At 38.3% G+C, this 18870-nt stretch overlaps 1 protein-coding gene and 1 pseudogene across 1 annotated transcript; both read left to right on the forward strand.

Annotated features, from left to right (window-relative positions):
- The first annotated feature begins 12467 nt into the window (after positions 1–12467).
- LOC149208851 (alpha-galactosidase-like) lies at positions 12468–16040 on the forward strand (annotated as a pseudogene).
- A 1619-nt stretch (positions 16041–17659) lies between these two features.
- Positions 17660–18138, forward strand: LOC149208852 (uncharacterized). The gene is made up of 2 exons (XM_089394160.1): positions 17660–17895; positions 18006–18138. The coding sequence occupies exons 1-2, from the start codon at positions 17782–17784 to the stop codon at positions 18126–18128; spliced, it is 237 nt and encodes a 78-aa protein (XP_089250286.1). The 5' UTR covers positions 17660–17781; the 3' UTR covers positions 18129–18138.
- The last annotated feature ends 732 nt before the right edge of the window (positions 18139–18870 follow it).

Consider the following 18870-nt stretch of genomic DNA (forward strand, 5'->3'; position numbering starts at 1 on the left):
ATAAAGCAGGTCACTATTCTAGGGAGTGCCCTGATATAAAGGACTCACATCGGGACGATGATAAAAAATCCCTTTGATGGCAAATCAAAGGGATGAAAAATTCAACACCAAAGGTAAGAGGAGAGCTGGGGATCAAGGAAGAGGACAACCATTCAAGAAGGCTAGAAAGTCTAGGATGTATTAAATGCACCTGACCTCAAAAAGAACCTAGCGTTCATCTCGACAATGGAAGACAAAGGCTACAAGGTAACCTTCAGCAATGGCAAGGTATGTATATGGAAAAATAATGTTAAAGATGCCTTTACTTTTGGGTTTAGTGTTGATTCATTATATAAGGTCGATGGAAGTCCGCTAGGTGTCATGTCTTGTGACACAACTCTTCAGTCCGAACTTTGGCATGGAGGTTTGCCCACCTTCATTACAAAGCTCTACCTAATGTAAGATAGATGGTAACAAGGATGCCCAAATTCCAAGTAGAGAACGAAGGTGTATGTCCGGGATCTGTCGAAGGAAAGCTCAAAAAGGGACCATTTCCCTCAAGCCAACGCAAGACCTCTGATATATTACAGTTGGTTCACTCAGGCATATCTGAGGCTGACATTAAGAGGGAGACTACTACACCACAAACTCCTGAAGAAAAGTTCACTGGTAAGAAACCTGATGTTTCTCATTTTATAATTTTTGGAATCCCTGTATATTTTCATGTGTCGAAAGAGAAAAGAAATAAATTGGGTGCATCTAGAAAGAAGGGAAATTTTCCTATCTCAAGGAAAATATGTGGTAAAGACATTGGAAAGATTTGTTATGATGGATTGCAAGCCTGTGACTACCTCGAGGATCTTACCTTTTAGAAGTTATATGGTAGTGATGTCAGACCAGACTTGGGAAATGCCTCTGAGTTTCAAAAACTCATTCGCATTGATGTTCTTGGTGAACCTCCGTCTGAACATATGCTTTGCAATTAGCACTGTGAGCTCATATTTGGTTGAGCCTCACTGCATTGATGCCAAGAATCTTCTGAGATATCTTCATGGTACAATGGGTTAAGATACACTGCTGGAGATGTGAGACTACTTGGATATATTGATTGGGCAGGCAATTTGGTGGACCGTAAGAGCACTTTCGGGTGCTGTTTCACCTTGGGATCTGCTTCGATATCCTGGATGAGCAGGAAGCAAAAGTCGGTGGCTTTGAGCACCGCTGAAGCAGAGTATATTGCTGATAGCATGGCTTCCTGTGAGGCAGTTTGGTTGCGAAAGCTCTTTAGTGAGTTGTTTGGATTCACATTGGATACCACTGTGATCCTTTGTGACAACCAGAGTGGGATTCGTTTGTCAGAGAATCCCGTATTCCATGATTGCTCCAAGCATATTGATATCAGATACCATTATATTCGAGATATGGTGCAACGGGGAGCTATAAGGCTCCAACATATCGGTACAGATGAACATGTCGTCGACATTCTGACAAAACCCCTTGGGAAAGTAAAATTTCTGACTTTCCATGAACAACTTGGAGTTATTCAAAGACCCTCCAATGAGGGTCAGGTATGATGCATTGAGCTCTGGGAGCTCCACGGGGGTGCGGGGTGCTCCTTGGAGTAGCATATGACCACAGGATGATTCACTATCCCCTGGTGGTATACCTGTACACCCCGTGGCGACATTATAGCAGGATTGATGTGTTCTCCTGTGAGGCCTGGATTGATGTGTTCTCCATGGCAGCCTGGATTGATGTGTTCTCCACGGCGATTGTAGCAAGATTGATGTGTTCTCCTGTGAGGACAGGATTGATTAGTTCTCCTGTCGAGGCATCCTACCCATGTAGTCTGGGACTCATGGGAAGTACCTCTCATGTGATCAATGAGCAGGGAAATGAAGTTAGGGACCATAGTAGTATCGATGGACGCATCGTTGTATCTACCGTACTCCCTACGCTAGGATGACCTCCATTGATCTGGGATCAATGATACTGGTCTGGGACCAGTGGTAGGAGTTGTACCATACTATGATGTTGACATCGGGTCGGTTGAGACTGGTCTGGGACCAGTGGTACATACTCTGAGACTGACTTCGTGTCAGTGCAGTACTGGTCTGGGACCAGTGAGATTGGTACATACTATGATGCTGACTTCGAGTCGGTTGAGACTGGTCTAGGACCAGTGGTACACTCTCTGAGACTGCGATACTGGTCTGGGACCAGTGGTAGGAGTGGTACATACTATGACGCTGACTTCGAGTCGGTTGAGACTGGTCTGGGACCAGTAGTACGCACTCTGAGACTGACTTTGAGTCAGTGGAGGATGATATTGGTCTGGGACCATTAGAGTTGTACTCACTATGATGCTGACTTTGGGTTGGTTGAGACTGGTCTGGGTCCAGTGGTAGATACTCTGAGACTGACTTTTGAGTTAGTACGATACATCCTCGATCATTTCTTCTTATTCATAATTCAGACAAAAGCAAAGCAGAACAGAACAGTGTAAGAGCAGAGCAAAACAGTACAGATCAGTGCAGGGCAGAACAAGACAAAGCAGAATAGGCAGAATTGAGCAAAGCAGGGCAAGGGTCAAACTATATAGGGCAGTGCATTTGATGGATGAATAGTAATGACCAATAGACAGATTGCAGATGAAGTTCTCCATGGTTGAGAGGGAGTGTTAAAATTGGCAACCAGGGCAAAACTTCATGTGGGTCATCTTATTCATGGATGATAATATTTTTATTAGATTCCTCTCATCGATAGGTGTAGGATTGATATAAAGATCATTCAATTTCGATAAGTATTCATGGAGATATGAATTTATTTTGATTATGGAATTATTATCAAGCCGACCTACAACTCATGTAGGCTCAGAAGCCCAACAGTCGCATCTATTCACCCACCATCGTTGTGTATAAATATAAGAGGACTTTTCCTCATTTGAATGCACTCATCTCATCACATCTCTCTCTCTCTCTCTACTGCGCAGAAATGAGTCTCTTCTCTACTGCGCTGAAATGGGTCTCTCTCTCACACATGTGAAGCCGGAAGCTGTTGAATTTGAAGCTGTAACTGCAGAAGTAAAGATTGACTTGCGTGGCCTAGAAGATCTCCTCATCTGAACTGCATTGTAGGTTCATCTAAACCTCCTCTAAAATTCTCAACTTTTGGTGGTGGAATGAATTCAATCCGACGAATGGTTTGCAAGATATCGATTGCCCTAGTTTGAAGCCGAAAACTGCTGAAATTGAAGTTGCAACTGCAGAAGTAAAGATTGACTTGCGTGGCCTAGAATATCTCCTCATCTGAACTGTGCCGTAGGTTCATCTGAAACTCGTTTGGAAGCCGAAACTTTTGGTGGTGGAATGAAGTCAATCCGACGGTCGGTTTGTGAGATATGGTCTGCCCTAGTTTGATAATGAAGCCGCTAATGCTGATGCTGCTGATCTAGGGTTTACTACTGCTGATATGAATCAGATTTATTGTACTATTTCTCTTTGCTGAATTATTGAAGATAAAAGAAGATTTGATCAAAGGGTTTCCCCACACATTATGGGGTTTGTCCCTGTCTAGCCGCCACATCTTGTGTCTCTTGTCTTGGCTTGTTTTCTGTCGATCGTTTAATGTTCTATATGCACTTTACTTTATGTACATGTGATTGCTAATCGGTGGAATATAATAAGAAAAAGAAGTAAACTGTTATAAGCATAGAACATACCATAACTTAACACATGTGGATTCATTCCCTCAACCTCCATCCCCACGTTTAGTTGATCCTACAGATTATATTGTGTTGTGCTCTTCCATTCCAAACTCCACACTTGTTGTGAAGGAGGATCAAGTTGTTGACGAAGTTGGTGTTGTGAAACCAACCTACGCCATCATTCATGATGAGTGTGTGTGGGACTCTAAAGAAGAACCCGTGGTGAAGGATGACTCCCTTCTAGCCGCGCCTCATCTGCTTTATCCTGACATCCCTTCTGATTCTTCCACTATTGGTTTCCCCTGTGAAAACCCATTTCCAGATGTCTCTACTTTCGATCATTCACAAGACACGTCAGATGTCAATTTGTCATTACATTGGGGAGAGGACACATCTTCCTCAGAAAATCCGTCCATTCTGTCATCTGTCATTTCTGAAAACACAGAGAGTGAACATCCTTGCTTATCATCTACCCCTCTGCATGATTCATCAAATCATGAGGATGCTGACGAACATCCTAGATTTTCTGATCTTGGTTGTCATGATCTCTCTACTTCTTCATCTGATCACGATGTTCATTGACTCATTGTTAATCCATATAAGCCATTGGTGTATGATGATATATCTGTCGATGAAGTCAAAACCCCACATACTTTCGAGGCACTTCAGCTCGAGCTGATGGTTATGTCAGGCCCTTGCGGTCCTGAGTTTGGTTTCGCTTCTGATCAGGAAATTTTTGAAACATGCAAGGTTCCTTATCACTCTCTACTTTGCATTCAAGATCAATCTAATACCCAGATTTCGCTTCCTCCACTTGAACTAGACAATCCCATCACTCATGCATTGGAGGAATCTTACACAGCAAGCACACTTGCATAACGTAAGTGGTCTACCTTTCTCACGTTTTCGTGCATGTCATAGTCAATAGAATGCATACACTCAACGTCTACACATAGTTTAGCACAACACCATGGAAAGTCTGCAAAGTGCATGTCATACGCTTTCACTTACTTCTTTTCTATGGACACACTTAAGCTCGGAGTGTGTTCATCTTCGTCGTTATATCTTTCATTCTTTCTGGTTTGCACAACTGTGAGGTTCGTGAACCATGCCTTCACCAACATGGGTTGACCAATGTGTCGTTGGCTGCATTGGAAATATCACTTCATTTGATTAGGCCCATGCACTGTTATCTTAGGAGCAGTAGTGTTTTCTTTTGAGTTATTTGCTTGCATGTAGGTTTGCTTCTTTCTTTGTGTGTTTGGTTTCTTGTTTGCTTTTTTTCTTATTTGCTTTGCATTCACATTTGCTTCTGCTTCTTTCTTTGCTTTTTGGTTTGTTTGTTTGTTATTTTCAATAGGTTAGTTTTGCATGGATCGTGTGTGACTCTTGAAACAAGCTGGGTGAACTAGAAGAGGACTTGTACAACTATCAACATTTGGTTATCTGTTGTCCGCTCTCTTATGTAAGAACTTGTTGTCCTTAGTCCAGAATTGCGCAATTATTTTGGACAGTCTTCCTCTCAAAAATTGCGCAATTCATCCCAGGACAACTGCTCAGCCCTTAAATTGCGCAATTCTGGGAAGCACTCACATGCTGATCCCAAAAATTATCCCTCTGGGACATCTAGCCTAGTAGCTAGTAGAAATTGCACAAATCCACCTAGGACAGCTGCTCAGCTCAGAAATTGCGAGATGCAGTCAGACAAGCTTCCTTGAGAAAAGTGCGAGGTTTGATCCAAGACAGTTTCTCAGCCTAGAAATTGCGCAATCTTAGGAAACAGTCACATGTTCCTCCCAGAAATTGTGCAATTCCTCTGGGAAAACCATCTCTGCTCAACCCAGAAACTGCGCATATTTTCATCTCAGGCTTGCAAACCGATGCATGTGCCTTTAGGTTGACTGGTTCCCTCCGGGTTGAGAAAAAATGAGCTGCATGCATGGACTTCTTCTCCCAAGGCAACATGAAAGGCATCCCTTAATTCAAGGATCTATCTTTAGCAGCTACAGGTTACATGCAAGGATCATTTCAGAAACCTCCCGCCAAGTGTCGTTTTCCCTAGATTTGTGGCATATGTGTCCCAACCTTGATTTAATCAAAACTCATCAACTGGATGTTGCAGAGCTCATTCCTCACATCGACCTTACAGCTCTGACATCCCACATTGCATCTAGGAGTCGATGGCATATTCAACTAAGTTGTTTCGGGGTAAGCCCACTTTTCATGTCTTGCGTTCCATTTCTATCGCTTTTTGTGTTTCTCTTTGTGTGAGTGTTGTCTGCTTGGTTTTAGTGACTACTCGTTGTCATTTTGATGTATGTTACCTTGTAGAAACACTGTTTCAGTTTTCGTTTGCATCTCACTGCTGTCGCATGCATGACACTGTTTTTGCACGAATGGTCGCTGTTGTGGCGACTCGCTTCACACACACGCATGCTTTCTTGTTTTTTGAATCCTGCACTTGTTGTTTGCATGTATGATCATTCACTCTTGTTTGCACTCATCTCACCATGCATTCAGACTTCTCGTGTTTTCAGTCGCCCGTCAGCCGACCTAGGCTGCCTTGGCCCGAACCGTGCCCTACCGGCTATCACTGCACATTTTCGAAAGAGAAGGCTCTGCCTTCCCTCCAGAAATTGTGAAATTTTGTCTCAACACTGACCTCCAGGTTTGCATTGCATAATTCTTGGAGGCTGTGTCATACTGGCCCCAGAAAATGCGTAATCTAGTTTGCTGGTTACATGTCACTGCTGACTGGAATTGCGTATTGTGAAATTTCAGTCCTCAACAGGCCAGGATGGACTGTGCATTGTGCATTTCCAGCAGTTAGTCAGCCTCATGATAGTCTGAATTGTGCCTTGCACAATTTTGGCAGTCAGTCTCCCGACCTCCTGGCAGAAATTACGCAACCTTCACGATCAATCACACAGGTGTGTTGCAAGTCAATCCTCAAGTTTTTTTTGGTTTTCAACTAACAGATTGGTTTCCATGAGTGTTGCTATGTCTCCAGGAATCACAAGTGTTTGTTTTTCTCTTAGCAGCACAAGTACAATGGCCTTCAGGAGAGCAGATTCAAAGGACACCGTTGAGAGAACAACAGGGTTTGCAACCAAGCGAGTGTCTATGAGGTTGCCTACCTATGAAGACATCAATTTGTTCGTAGACAAGGACATCAAGGTAAGATGACAGTAGCATCACAATGAGTAGCAACATCAGCAACAACAGTAGGTAGCACACCTACACACAACTAATGCAAGAGGAGGGTTGCTGACAACATAGAGGCGGAGCAAAGCTGCAAGTTCAAAGCAGATCCACTCATGAGGAAAGCAGCTTTGGAGATAGGCTTTGAGGTGACGCCAAGACAAGGTGATCACACGAAGTGGAGAAAGGAACAGAGAAGGAGTTGCATGTGCTGAACAACAACTCAAAGAAGAACAAGAGTTGCATAGATGAGAGAATGAGTTGCATTAGGAACATGAACAACAGGGGAGCAACATGCACAGATGGATGAAACTGTGCATGTACAAGTTATAGATCAATCCCAGTAGCTGGCACAGAGTAAACAAGGTGAGAAGTGATGTTGATCGCATGCAAGGGAATTCAATAGCATGCATGTCATTATGCGCATGCACGAGATCCCACCCATTCGACACACTGACTGAGACAAAGACAAGAACTAAGTCTGACTGGGGTTGAACATGCAGTTTTACAGTTGATGTGCATGACCACCAGCACACACTTGGAGATTAGCACAGAAACTATGCATCAGTGTGTTGCCGATCCGACAGCACCCAAGACGATGATGCGCATGCTATCAAACGAGTTGGACAGAAGGGTTGTATCAGTATACCTAGATGAAACGGAGGCAAGAGTTCGCTTTCAACAGGATGTCACCATTGAGTGCACAGAAACCATCATGGAAAACCATGTTATTAACCATGGTTGACCATGATTTATTTCCATATTGAGAAAATCTCTCTCACAATACGATGTTTGACTTTGGCTGACCATGTTTGACCATGGTTGATATTCATATTGAGCCAATCTTTGTCACAATGTGGTTTAGGACAATGGTAAACAATAAATGACCATGGTCAACCATGCTTGAGCAATTTGGACCATGTTTGAACATGGTTGACCATGGCTGACCATGATTGACCTTGGTTGTCCATGGTTGACCATGATAGCTTTCCATATTGGGAAAATATTTGTCACAAACCCATACTGAAATGATTATAAACAAAGGGATTAATAAACCCAATGGATTATAAACCCAAGGGATTTATATTAAACCCTAAGATAAATATTATTAACCCTAAAACAAAGATGGTTGACCACAGAAGACAATGGTTGATTTTCATATTGAGACAATCTTTGTCACAATGCGCTATTGGAGCATGGTTGACCATGATCGATTTTCATATTGAGAGAATATTTCCCACAACGCGACATTGGATGATGGATGATGGATGATGGTTGATTTTCATATTGAGATAATCTATGTTAGAATGCGAGGTTGGACCAAGGTTGGCCATGGTTGTCACAATATGACGTTGGACCATGAGACAATCTTTAACATAATGTGACCATAGTTATTGACCATGGATGATTTTCATATTGAGACAATCTTTGTCGAAATGTGATGTTAGACCATGGTTGACAATGGTTGATGATGGTTGACCATCATTGACCATGGTTCACATATGGTTGATGTTCATATTGAGACAACATTTGTCACAATGTGACATTTGCCCATGGTTGACCATGACTAACCATGGTTGATTTTCATATTGACCATGATAGAACATGGCTGATTTTAAGATTAAGAATATATTTGTCAGAATGTGACTTTTGACCATGGTGGACCATGGTTGACAATGATTGAACATGGTTGACCATTGTTGACTGACACATTGTGACCATGGTTATTGATCATGGATGACCATGGTTGATTTTCATATTGAGACAATCTTTATCAAAATGTGACGTTGGGACATGGTTAACAATGGATGATGATGGTTGACCATCATTGACCATGGTTGAGCATGGTTGATGATGGTTCACATACAGTTAATGCTCATATTGAGACAATATTTGTAACAATGTGACATTGGACCATGGTTGACCATGATTGACTGTGACTGACCATGGTCAATTTTCATTTTGACAATGATTGTCCATGATAGACAATGGTTGGCCATGATTGATTTTAAGATTATAAGCCATATCAATAATAATACCATAGGAATAAGAACGCTTAGATTAATAAACCCAAGGGATTGATAAACTTTTGGTTTAATAAACCCAAGGCATTAATAAACCAAAGGGATTAATATTGTAAACCTATGCTATATATACACTAAAATAAATTTTATAAACCCTAAAATAAACATGGTTGACCACGGTTAACCGTGGTTGATTTTCATATTGATACAATCTTTGTCAGAATGTGTTGTTGGACCATCGTTGACCATGGTTGACCATGATCAATTTTCACATTGAGAGAATCTTTCTCATAATGGGACATTGGAACTTGCTTGGCCTTGGTTGACCATGATTGACGATGGTTTCCCATGGTTGATTTTCATATTAAGACAAACTTTGTTAGAATGCGACGTTGGACCAAGGTTGACCATGGTTGTCACAATGGGACATTGGACCATGAGGCAATCTTTAACACAATGTGATCATGGTTGATTTTCATATTGAGACAATCTTTGTCAAAATGTGACATTCAACCATGGTTGATAATGGTTGATGATGATTGACCATCATTGGCCATGGTTGACCATGCTTCACATATAGTTGATGTTCATATTGAGGCAACATTTGTCACAATGAGACGTTGGACCATGGTCGACCACGATTGACCATGATTAACCATGGTTGATTTTCATATTGACCATGATTGAACATTGTTGACAATGGTTGGCCGACACAATGTGACCATGGATGATCATGATTGATTTTCATATTGAGACAATCTTTGTCAAAATGTGATGTTTGACCATTGTTGGCAATGGTTGATGATGGTTGACCATCATTGACCATAGTTCAAGTAAAGTTGATATTCATATAGAACAATATTTGTAACAATGTGATGTTGGACCATAGATTACCATGATTGATTTTCATATTTACCATGATTGACCATGATAAACTATAGTTGACCATAACTGATTATGGTTAATAATAATATATACTATATTATAAATCTAATATATTAATATATGAAATCTAAGATTAATATAAAAAACTATAAAATAATAAAATGGAAAAATCGTAAAGCGAAAGATTATAAAATAATTTATAAAAACTTATTTTAAAATATAAAAATGACATTATATGCTCACCCAAGAAAGCTCCGAAAATTTGTGGACAAATCTAGCAAGCAAAAATTGAATTCCCTTTAACATTCGACACTTGAACGAATGAATGGATTTCTGGTCGTCATAGCTGGGATTTTCAAATTTTCTTTAAATTTTACACATCATTGGTTGCGTGTGGATGCCCATTTTAAACGGTTGCTCTCGACGTGTTGGACCCACATTTACGATAGTTTTACCAGTTCAATAGATGATACGTTTGCATGGATGTTGATTCGTCCACCAACTCAATTACCCTAGGTATGTAAGTTTCATAGGTGTGGTTTACTAGGTTTAATAGCTCATCAACTTTAATAGGCTTGTCCATTTTAGTTTGTATCAGAATTAAATAGAACTATCTCGATAATTATTATTTTAAATATTTAAATATGGTTGGTGTGTTTTGAATTTAAGAGATTTCTAAATTTTGTTTGCATAGTAATTTTTTTAAGTTTAAGAAGATATATATTTAAATTTTATATTATTTATTATTTATTGATTGTTTCACTAGTTAGATTTTTATTTTTTTTTAAATATAGGATTTAATTTTTTGAAAATGGTAATTTTTTTATTTATTAAATAAATCATATTTTTGAATGTATAAAAAAATTTAATATGCGATATTTGTATTTAAGTTTTTGTGATTTATATTTTGAATAAAAATATTTTTGGAAGAAATCACATTAAAAGAAAGTTTTTGTGATTTATGTTTTGAATAAAAAGATTTTTGGAAGAAATCACATTAGAAGAATTAGGTTGACGCTTTTGAGACCAATCTATGTGGTTCATCATCTTGTCTTGATGAACCATATAAGTTGGTTTGAAACGCACTGATTTAATTCTTCTGATGTGATTTCTTTCAAAAATGTTTTTATTCAGAATATAGATCACAAAAGCTTAAATACAAATATCACATCCTGTCCTGATGATGAATCACATAGGTTGGTTCGAAGCGCGTCGACTTAATTCTTATGTGATTTCTTCCGAAAATGTTTTTATTCAAATTTAATACCTCTAAAATTATCAAGCACTTAAATTGTATAAACTACCAAATTCAAACATGTAATTCAACACCCTAAAAAACTTCCAATCACTTGAATTATGAAAACTACCTACTCAAACATGCAAGCCCTTACCTATTCTTATTAAAAGTAAACTTTAAAATACTAGTTCTAAGACTTTTGTGATCCATATTGTAAATAATAATATCTTTCATATTAATTACATCATTAAGATCTTAATAATGTGATTAATAAAAAAACATGGCTATTTAAAAAATACTTAAAAAAAATGAAACTACTCATTTATCTTTTTATTTAATTTAAAAAATAAATTTAATATAAATATTATTATTTTATTTAAATTAGATTTAACCCATAAAATTTACTTATTCAGTCAAACAATAGAATTAAAATGCTTTGTAGCATCCAAATATCATCTACCCACTAAGACGTTGATAAAATTAATAATAGTATTCCATTTTATAATTTAAAAAATATTATATTTTTTTAATAATTTAAGATATTTTAATTAATGGGTAAAGAATTAGTTTTTTTTGAATTGCGTGAGTTCAATTCTCAGCATATATGTTATAATTGACTTTTTAAAATTTATAAAATAGTTATATCTCATGTGATCGTAACAATAGATTTTCAAAATAACCTAATTTTCAAAAAAATTTCTTTTTATAATTACATACTTTCATGATATGGTTTTAAGTTGGGAGAGCGTCATGGGATACATTGCGTTTCTGCGATTTCCGACGGTTGCAACGACGAATAACACAGAGGTGAGGACTCAGAACAGACCAGAGGGTTAGCCGTGGTAGAGCGTAACAGTGCTATAAAGCCTTAAAAACCAGGTTCCCAATTCTTAAGCGTCACTCATGAGTCATAACACAGTTTTCAAGAATTTCTTATACCAAACTTCCTCATAATTCTAGCAAGAAATGCAGCAGAAGCCTCGTTCATACTCTGTAGCGTTACAGATGCGGAGGTCTATCTAAGATGACGTGCAGTGGATATTGAAGTTGTAAATGACTGTCATGTTTTTACTGGAGAAATACCAAATACCTGACGATATCTCGGGAGTGGCTAGCACGTGGAAGCTTTCATTAATTAAAATAAAATAATGGTGACAATAATGATTTTCTTTATTCGATTATCGGATTAGCATGCTTTCGCGCTGGTTGGATTAGGACGCTTTAGTGGTATCAGGCCAACTTTAGTGGTATCAGGCCATGTTCCTATTAATCAACCCCAAAAAACGAGATCACGGAGCCCCACACTATGTATAAAAGCCAGTAGGCTTAGAATCATAGAGTCCCATAGAATCAGAGTCCCATAATAGCCATATAAGCCAGTTTAGGATTGCGTATCATAGAAACAGTTCGGTGCACTTATTCCTATCAGGAAAATATGAAGATAGCATCTGTTTTGCTGGTGGGGTTTTTTGTAATTGGCTTGTGGAATCGGGCCAATGCAGCTGGTACAATTCACAGGCATTTATCATCCAATGGGCTTGGCAGAACGCCTCAGATGGGGTAAGGTATTCTAGGACTCTCTGCTATAATGATATATAATTGTGATACAAGCCTATATTGACGTGGGTGTGTTTAGTTACGCAGATGGAACAATTACAATTATTTTGGCTGGAACATCGATGAAAATATTATTCGTGAAACAGGTAGCTTGTTTATCTGGCTTGTAAACAGTCATCTTTGGGGGCTGGTTTTTTTCATTATAATGAATCTTTATAGTTCACTCAGAATAGGATTTCTAATTCAGTGCTTCTTGTGAATTTGCATGATACAGCTGATGCACTTGTTTCCACTGGATTATCAAGGGTCGGATATGAATATGTGAATATAGGTAATTTGACATATTTTTCATGTCTTCTGTTTACGAACTAACAACCAGTAACCAAGTAGCTAATTCTATATTGTTAAACTGATTCAGATGACAATTGGGCTGAGCTGAGCCGAGATGCGCAGGTATTAGAATAGTTTCAACATAACAGATAAGAGTCAAATTATAGCGTTTCTTCCCTTGATTTAGACTGAGTTATTTAGTTGGAGGCAGTAATTGTTGATCAAAAGAACTTCCATATTGTCAGGGTAATCTGGTTCCTAAAGCTTCAACATTTCCTTCGGGCATGAAGGCACTGGAGACTACGTACACTCTAAGGGACTCAAGCTTGGAATATATTCTGATGCTGGGTCAGTTTAATATGTTAGATTAGATAAATTAAACCATGTTTTACTACGTCAATAATCTTATTTTCCTCGTTTTTTCTTGCTGATTCAGTTAATTTTGTGCTTGGTATACTTGGCCAGAACCCTTACATGTGCTACTACCATGCCCGGTTCCCTTGGACACGAGGAGCAAGATGCTAGAACGTTTGCATCATGGGTAACTTCCTGTCAATAGATTTTCTCATTTCTTATCATAGATTTGTTGAGGTATCCCATCATTGCAATACTAACAAGGGTGGCTATGTTCAGGGGATAGACTATCTGAAATATGATAACTGCAATAATGAGGGCATAAATCTTTACGATAGGTACACACTATCTCTAATTGTGTTTGATGGACGAGCTTTCTATACTTGTGTTAGAATTCTATCTAATATTAGCATGGAATTCCATGGACAGGCTTTCCATACATGTGTCTAGAATTCTATCTATTTCTATACTTGTGTTAGAATTCTATCTAATATAGTATGGAATTCCATATACATGTGTCTAGAGTTCTAGCTAATATCCGTGTCATCTGGGAAATATACAGGTACCAAAAAATGAGTGAGGCTCTTAGCGAGGCCGGCCGCCCGATATTCTATTCGATGTGTGAATGGTAAGGGGCGTTTGTAAACAGTAGTGTCTGAGTTTAATCGAAAAAGCATGGTAACCCAAAAGCTTGGTTTGTTCTATATTGATTCGGCAGGGGTCAGGAGAATCCTGCAACTTGGGCACCCAAACTAGCAAACAGTTGGAGAACTACAGGAGACATTAAAGATAATTGGGAAATGTGAGAGAGTGAATAGATTCATGGAAAGAATAGCGTCTTCTAAATGTTTGAAATTGAGCAATATACATTCTGGTGTTTTATGTAATTTTCAACTTTAATAACCTGATTTCAAATGGTTTCTCTTAGCATCACATCAATAGCTGATCAGAATAACGAGTGGGCAGCATATGCAGGGCCTGGTGGATGGAACGGTAAAGTAAAAGCTCATTGGATATCTTGTAAATGGTCATAATGCTGATGCTAATAATTCTATGAGGAATTCCAATCTGATATCTCCAACTTGCACTTTGTATTTTTTGATTCCTTGAACCAGATCCTGACATGTTGGAGGTTGGAGATGCCAATTTGAACACTGGCGAATATGTGTCACACTTCAGCATATGGGCTTTAATGAAGGTAACAATCTACAACTTCTAGAATATCTGGTTAGAAACTTAATAAAAAATTGAAAAATTTGCAATAGATTATTATAGAGCTTTGTGATAATAGCTGAACGAAAAACAAGACTAGAAAAAACAAATCGAAAGGGAAAATGAATGGAATAGAACACGCAAAAGAAATGATAACAGAAGAGTTGATGGAGATTCAACGAGTTCACTCCTCTCTATACGTCCTATTTACAAGTTATAAATTGACAATCTCTTTCATAAGCTGTGTACTTTCATGATCTACTGCTGAAAGATAATCAAATCGGATATCCTACAGGCACCCCTGGTGATTGGATGTGATATAAGGTCTGCATCGTCTGAAACTCTAGCGATTTTAGGCAACGAGGATGTCATTAGTGTCAACCAAGGTCAGGTTTATAGAATTGCAAGAAAATGATCGAAGTGTATATTTCAGAGTTGATCGTGTTATTCGATATCTACAAACTGTATTGGATTGTTGCAGATCCATTAGGAGTTCAAGGCAAAAAAGTCAGCAAGCAAGGAGACCTTGAGGTATGAATTCATTTGTAGGTTAGATATTTAATTTCCACGGAGATTAATTCACTCTCTGGATTTATAAATTTCATACCGTGCGGTATATAATCATTCATCATGTCCAATTATATTGATATATGTAATTCTAAACAAAAGAAATTCCCATTTGATTTTGGTAGAAATTTTTGGAAATCAGGATTTTGGGTGCTCCTGGTTTTTAGTGGGGTTAAATCCATTTCCATTATTAAAAGAACCGTTCAAACACCCAGAATATCATATTTAAAAAAAAAAAAATACCAAATGTAAGTATAGATTACATTTTCAATTTATGTATGGTAAATCTGAGATATTTTCTGAACGTATGCAGGTTTGGGCTGGGCCGCTGTCCAACCGCAGAGTTGCCATAGTCCTATGGAACAGAAGTGGTTCGCCGGCATCTATTACCGCCAAATGGACTGACATTGGCCTTCCCAATGATGCAGTTGTTCAAGCTAAAAACTTGTGGACTGTATGACTACTTACTCTTTTTTCCGTATTATATTCCTTTTTCCACATCATTATTACAAGTACCACAAAGAAATTCGGGTACTTCTGTGGGGTTTCACATAATCTTATACATACCTCACTGAAACAATTGGGTACAAATACCCTCTTGGATGCATTGCGGAGAACAAACCTTCATCTGCCCTGACACACAATACTCTAATCAGCAGCTCAGCTTGGTTATAGGGCTTCCCAAAGCCTGAACCCAACAATTGCCAAAGTGTATGAGGCAAATATGTAAAGCATTGGTAAGTGTGAGCTGCTGATCTGGGACTTGTGTCTGGGAGCACGTAAAGGCTCAATCTCTGGATCAAGTCAATGCATCCTAAAAGGGGTTTGAGAGGGTAGATTGCAGATGTATTGTTAGAGAGTGGCCTTATAGTGACTTTCTTCTATTTTGACATTGCAGCAAAAATATCGCAATTTAAGTGGCAGCCTAACATCATACGTTTCTTCACATGGTTGCGAAATGTACATTCTCAACCGTATTTCGGGCTAAATCTTAGGCAGAACAACGGATTCTTCTGCTTAAGAATACGAAGCATAGTCGAATTATAATTTAAGCTATTGCTTAAATATAGGTTCTGTAGTTTTTCTCGGTTAATATCATGCACAACCAAAGTGGGATGCATGAGGCTTTAATAAATAAATATTGTAATTGAAGTTATATAAAATTGTTGCCTAGGCTTTCATAAAGAAATATTGTAATTGAAGTTATATACAATTATTTCGTACCTAAAAATAAATAATAAGGGGCCATGCTTAACCCCCTCCTGTTCATTTCTTATAAGGCTGAAATCAAGTGAAGAATAATTCTGAAATTGTATTCGTTGTAAGCAATGTTCGGTCTATGTAAAAAAGATATTGGAATCCGGAGTTTATGATAATGCATATTTGGTGAAAGATTTTGATATAGGATTTGTTAAGATTTTGATAACTCCAAAAAACCGTTAAGGGCTGAAACCAAGTGAAGAATAATTCTGAAATTGTATTCCATGTAAGCAATGTTCGGTCTATGTAAAAAAAATAATGGAATCCGGAGGTTATGATAATGGATATTTGGTCAAATATTTTGATACAGGATTTGTTGATATTTGGATAACTCCAAAAAACCGTTAAAATTTCAACCATGGGAAATAACGATGTTAGCTAAAGATTGTACCAGGGACAATATTGAACTTAATATCTCCTTCAGCTCTAGAAACCGTCGAGGTTTGTACAAGGGACAATATTGATCTCTAAGATTTCATCCTATCTCTGAAAACTGTTAAAATTTCAGCAAGTGACAATATTGGACAGGTTAATGTGTAAAGTTTCAAGCTAAACATTGTTCGAGAACATTGGAGATAGGCGAACTTTGAATGTGAAGTTTAAATGTTTTAGCTTTGGCATTCTCTCGTGTTGAAATATAATTTCAACTGCGGTGCAGGGACAGCGACGGCAGCGCAGTGAATTCCACAAAACCGCCAGTATTTTCCCCGCACCACCTTTCACATTGGCTGGTATTTTTGGACGGGGCTCCGATCAGGGCGACCAGTTGACGCGTGTTTACAGTACGGTTTCAAAACCGCCAATCCCCCGGAACGTAAAGTTCGATGGCAAGTGCTATTTCATGGATGGAAAATGCTATTTCCAACCCCATAGCCTCATTAATGCGGGGCTACATGTGCAGGAGATAGCCACCTCGCGTTTAGATAATAAAAAAAAAACGGCGTAGTACCCACATCGCGTGTTATAAACTCCTATCTCCTGTGCATGTAGCCCCGCATTAATGAGGCTATGGGGTTGGAAATAGGAGTTGCCTTTCATGGATTATAGCATCATTAAGAGACTCTGACGACAGTCTTGGGAGACGGGTTCTGACCTCGGCTATGGCTGTCAACCCGTGTGCGCCCTTTCCGGACGAACAGATTCCGATTAATAAAAGAATGTGTCGATGTCTCTGTATGTATTCGCATTCGCATTCATCCACCCGCATACCATCCATACATCACTCATTTTGAATTTGGAAACCCGCCTAAATACTACTCGCGCCTTTCTCTCCTATTTATTGCCCTCCACTTCCTCCCTGCTTTATTAGTCAATATCGTCTGAATGATTTTGAAATCGGGAATTTCTGTCCGAATCTCTGCAATTTCACACTGTACTCAAAATTCGGTGTCAACTGAAGGGAGTATCAATCTCTGTTTCTGCGATTCATACAAATTTGTGGCAAATCAGCCGATAAAGAAGTCAAAAAAATGGCAGTGAATACGCCTGTGTTCACAATAGCAGCTGCGGTTGCCGCAATTGGGGCTGTCTGCAGGTTCGAATCTCATCGCCTTCCATCAACATCAGATACGGATGGCCATCATGTAAGTATATGAAAAATTGCTTCTTCATCATTTTGGGTTCTGCAAAGAGGGGAGGGGTTACTGTTTCTTGGGGTTAGGGTTTCTAATTATGGTGGTTTTTGGGTTCACAGGATCAGAGTTACAGTCGGCAGGGCGGTGAATTAAATAGAAAAGCAAAGGAGGAACGGACGACAGTAAAGTTTGCCCCCGAATTTGACGGTCTCCACTGCTATGAGACGTTGGTTAGGTTCTGATTGCTGTGAGGATGAACTTAACCGGCCAGCGAATTGAATTTCACTGATGTGATAAATTATGTAAAATATATTCATTTAAATTATATTTTTGGACGACTTTCCCTTCTTTGTATTTCCTGAACAATTTCTTTAATTTAATTCTTCCAATTATTTTTTAATGATTATCCCACAGTTTTAGCTCGCCAAAATTTGGGCATTCGAATTCTGCTAAAATCGCCCAAAATCGTGGATTCTAATGACACAAATTCAGAGGGCCATTTAAAACCTTTACAGCACAGAATTTGTATCATGGAGTCGCAATGCTGGCAGTTTGTATTTTAAAATGCTTTTTATTTTTTGTGCATTTTTTTCACAATTTTTCCCCAGCGGTATAATATGCAGAATTCGGTATATAATTTGCAGAATTGAAATGTTCAATGTTTTTGGTTTTTTTATCATTTTTTTTCTCAATTGTGTCCCACATTTGATGGGATGATATTTTCCCAGCGGTATAATATGCAGAATTCTGTATATAATTTGGATAATTGAAGTGTTTTGATAGGATATTTTCCCAACTTTTTAATATCTAGAATAATTTGGAGTTGGAGAATGGAAGTGTTTTAAGGAGTTATTGAAATTTTTAAAAAAATTGAATTCATTTATATATTTTAATAATTATAATTTTTAATAAAAATTTACAATTAACTGTTCCATAATTAAATTTTTAATAAAAATTATACCACCAAACAAATCCTCTACCAAT

This window comes from Pinus tabuliformis, chromosome 1_2 (assembly GCF_031772625.1).
Source record: "Pinus tabuliformis cultivar Carrire ecotype Pingquan chromosome 1_2, CPIR1, whole genome shotgun sequence".
Lineage (NCBI taxonomy): Eukaryota > Viridiplantae > Streptophyta > Pinopsida > Pinales > Pinaceae > Pinus > Pinus tabuliformis.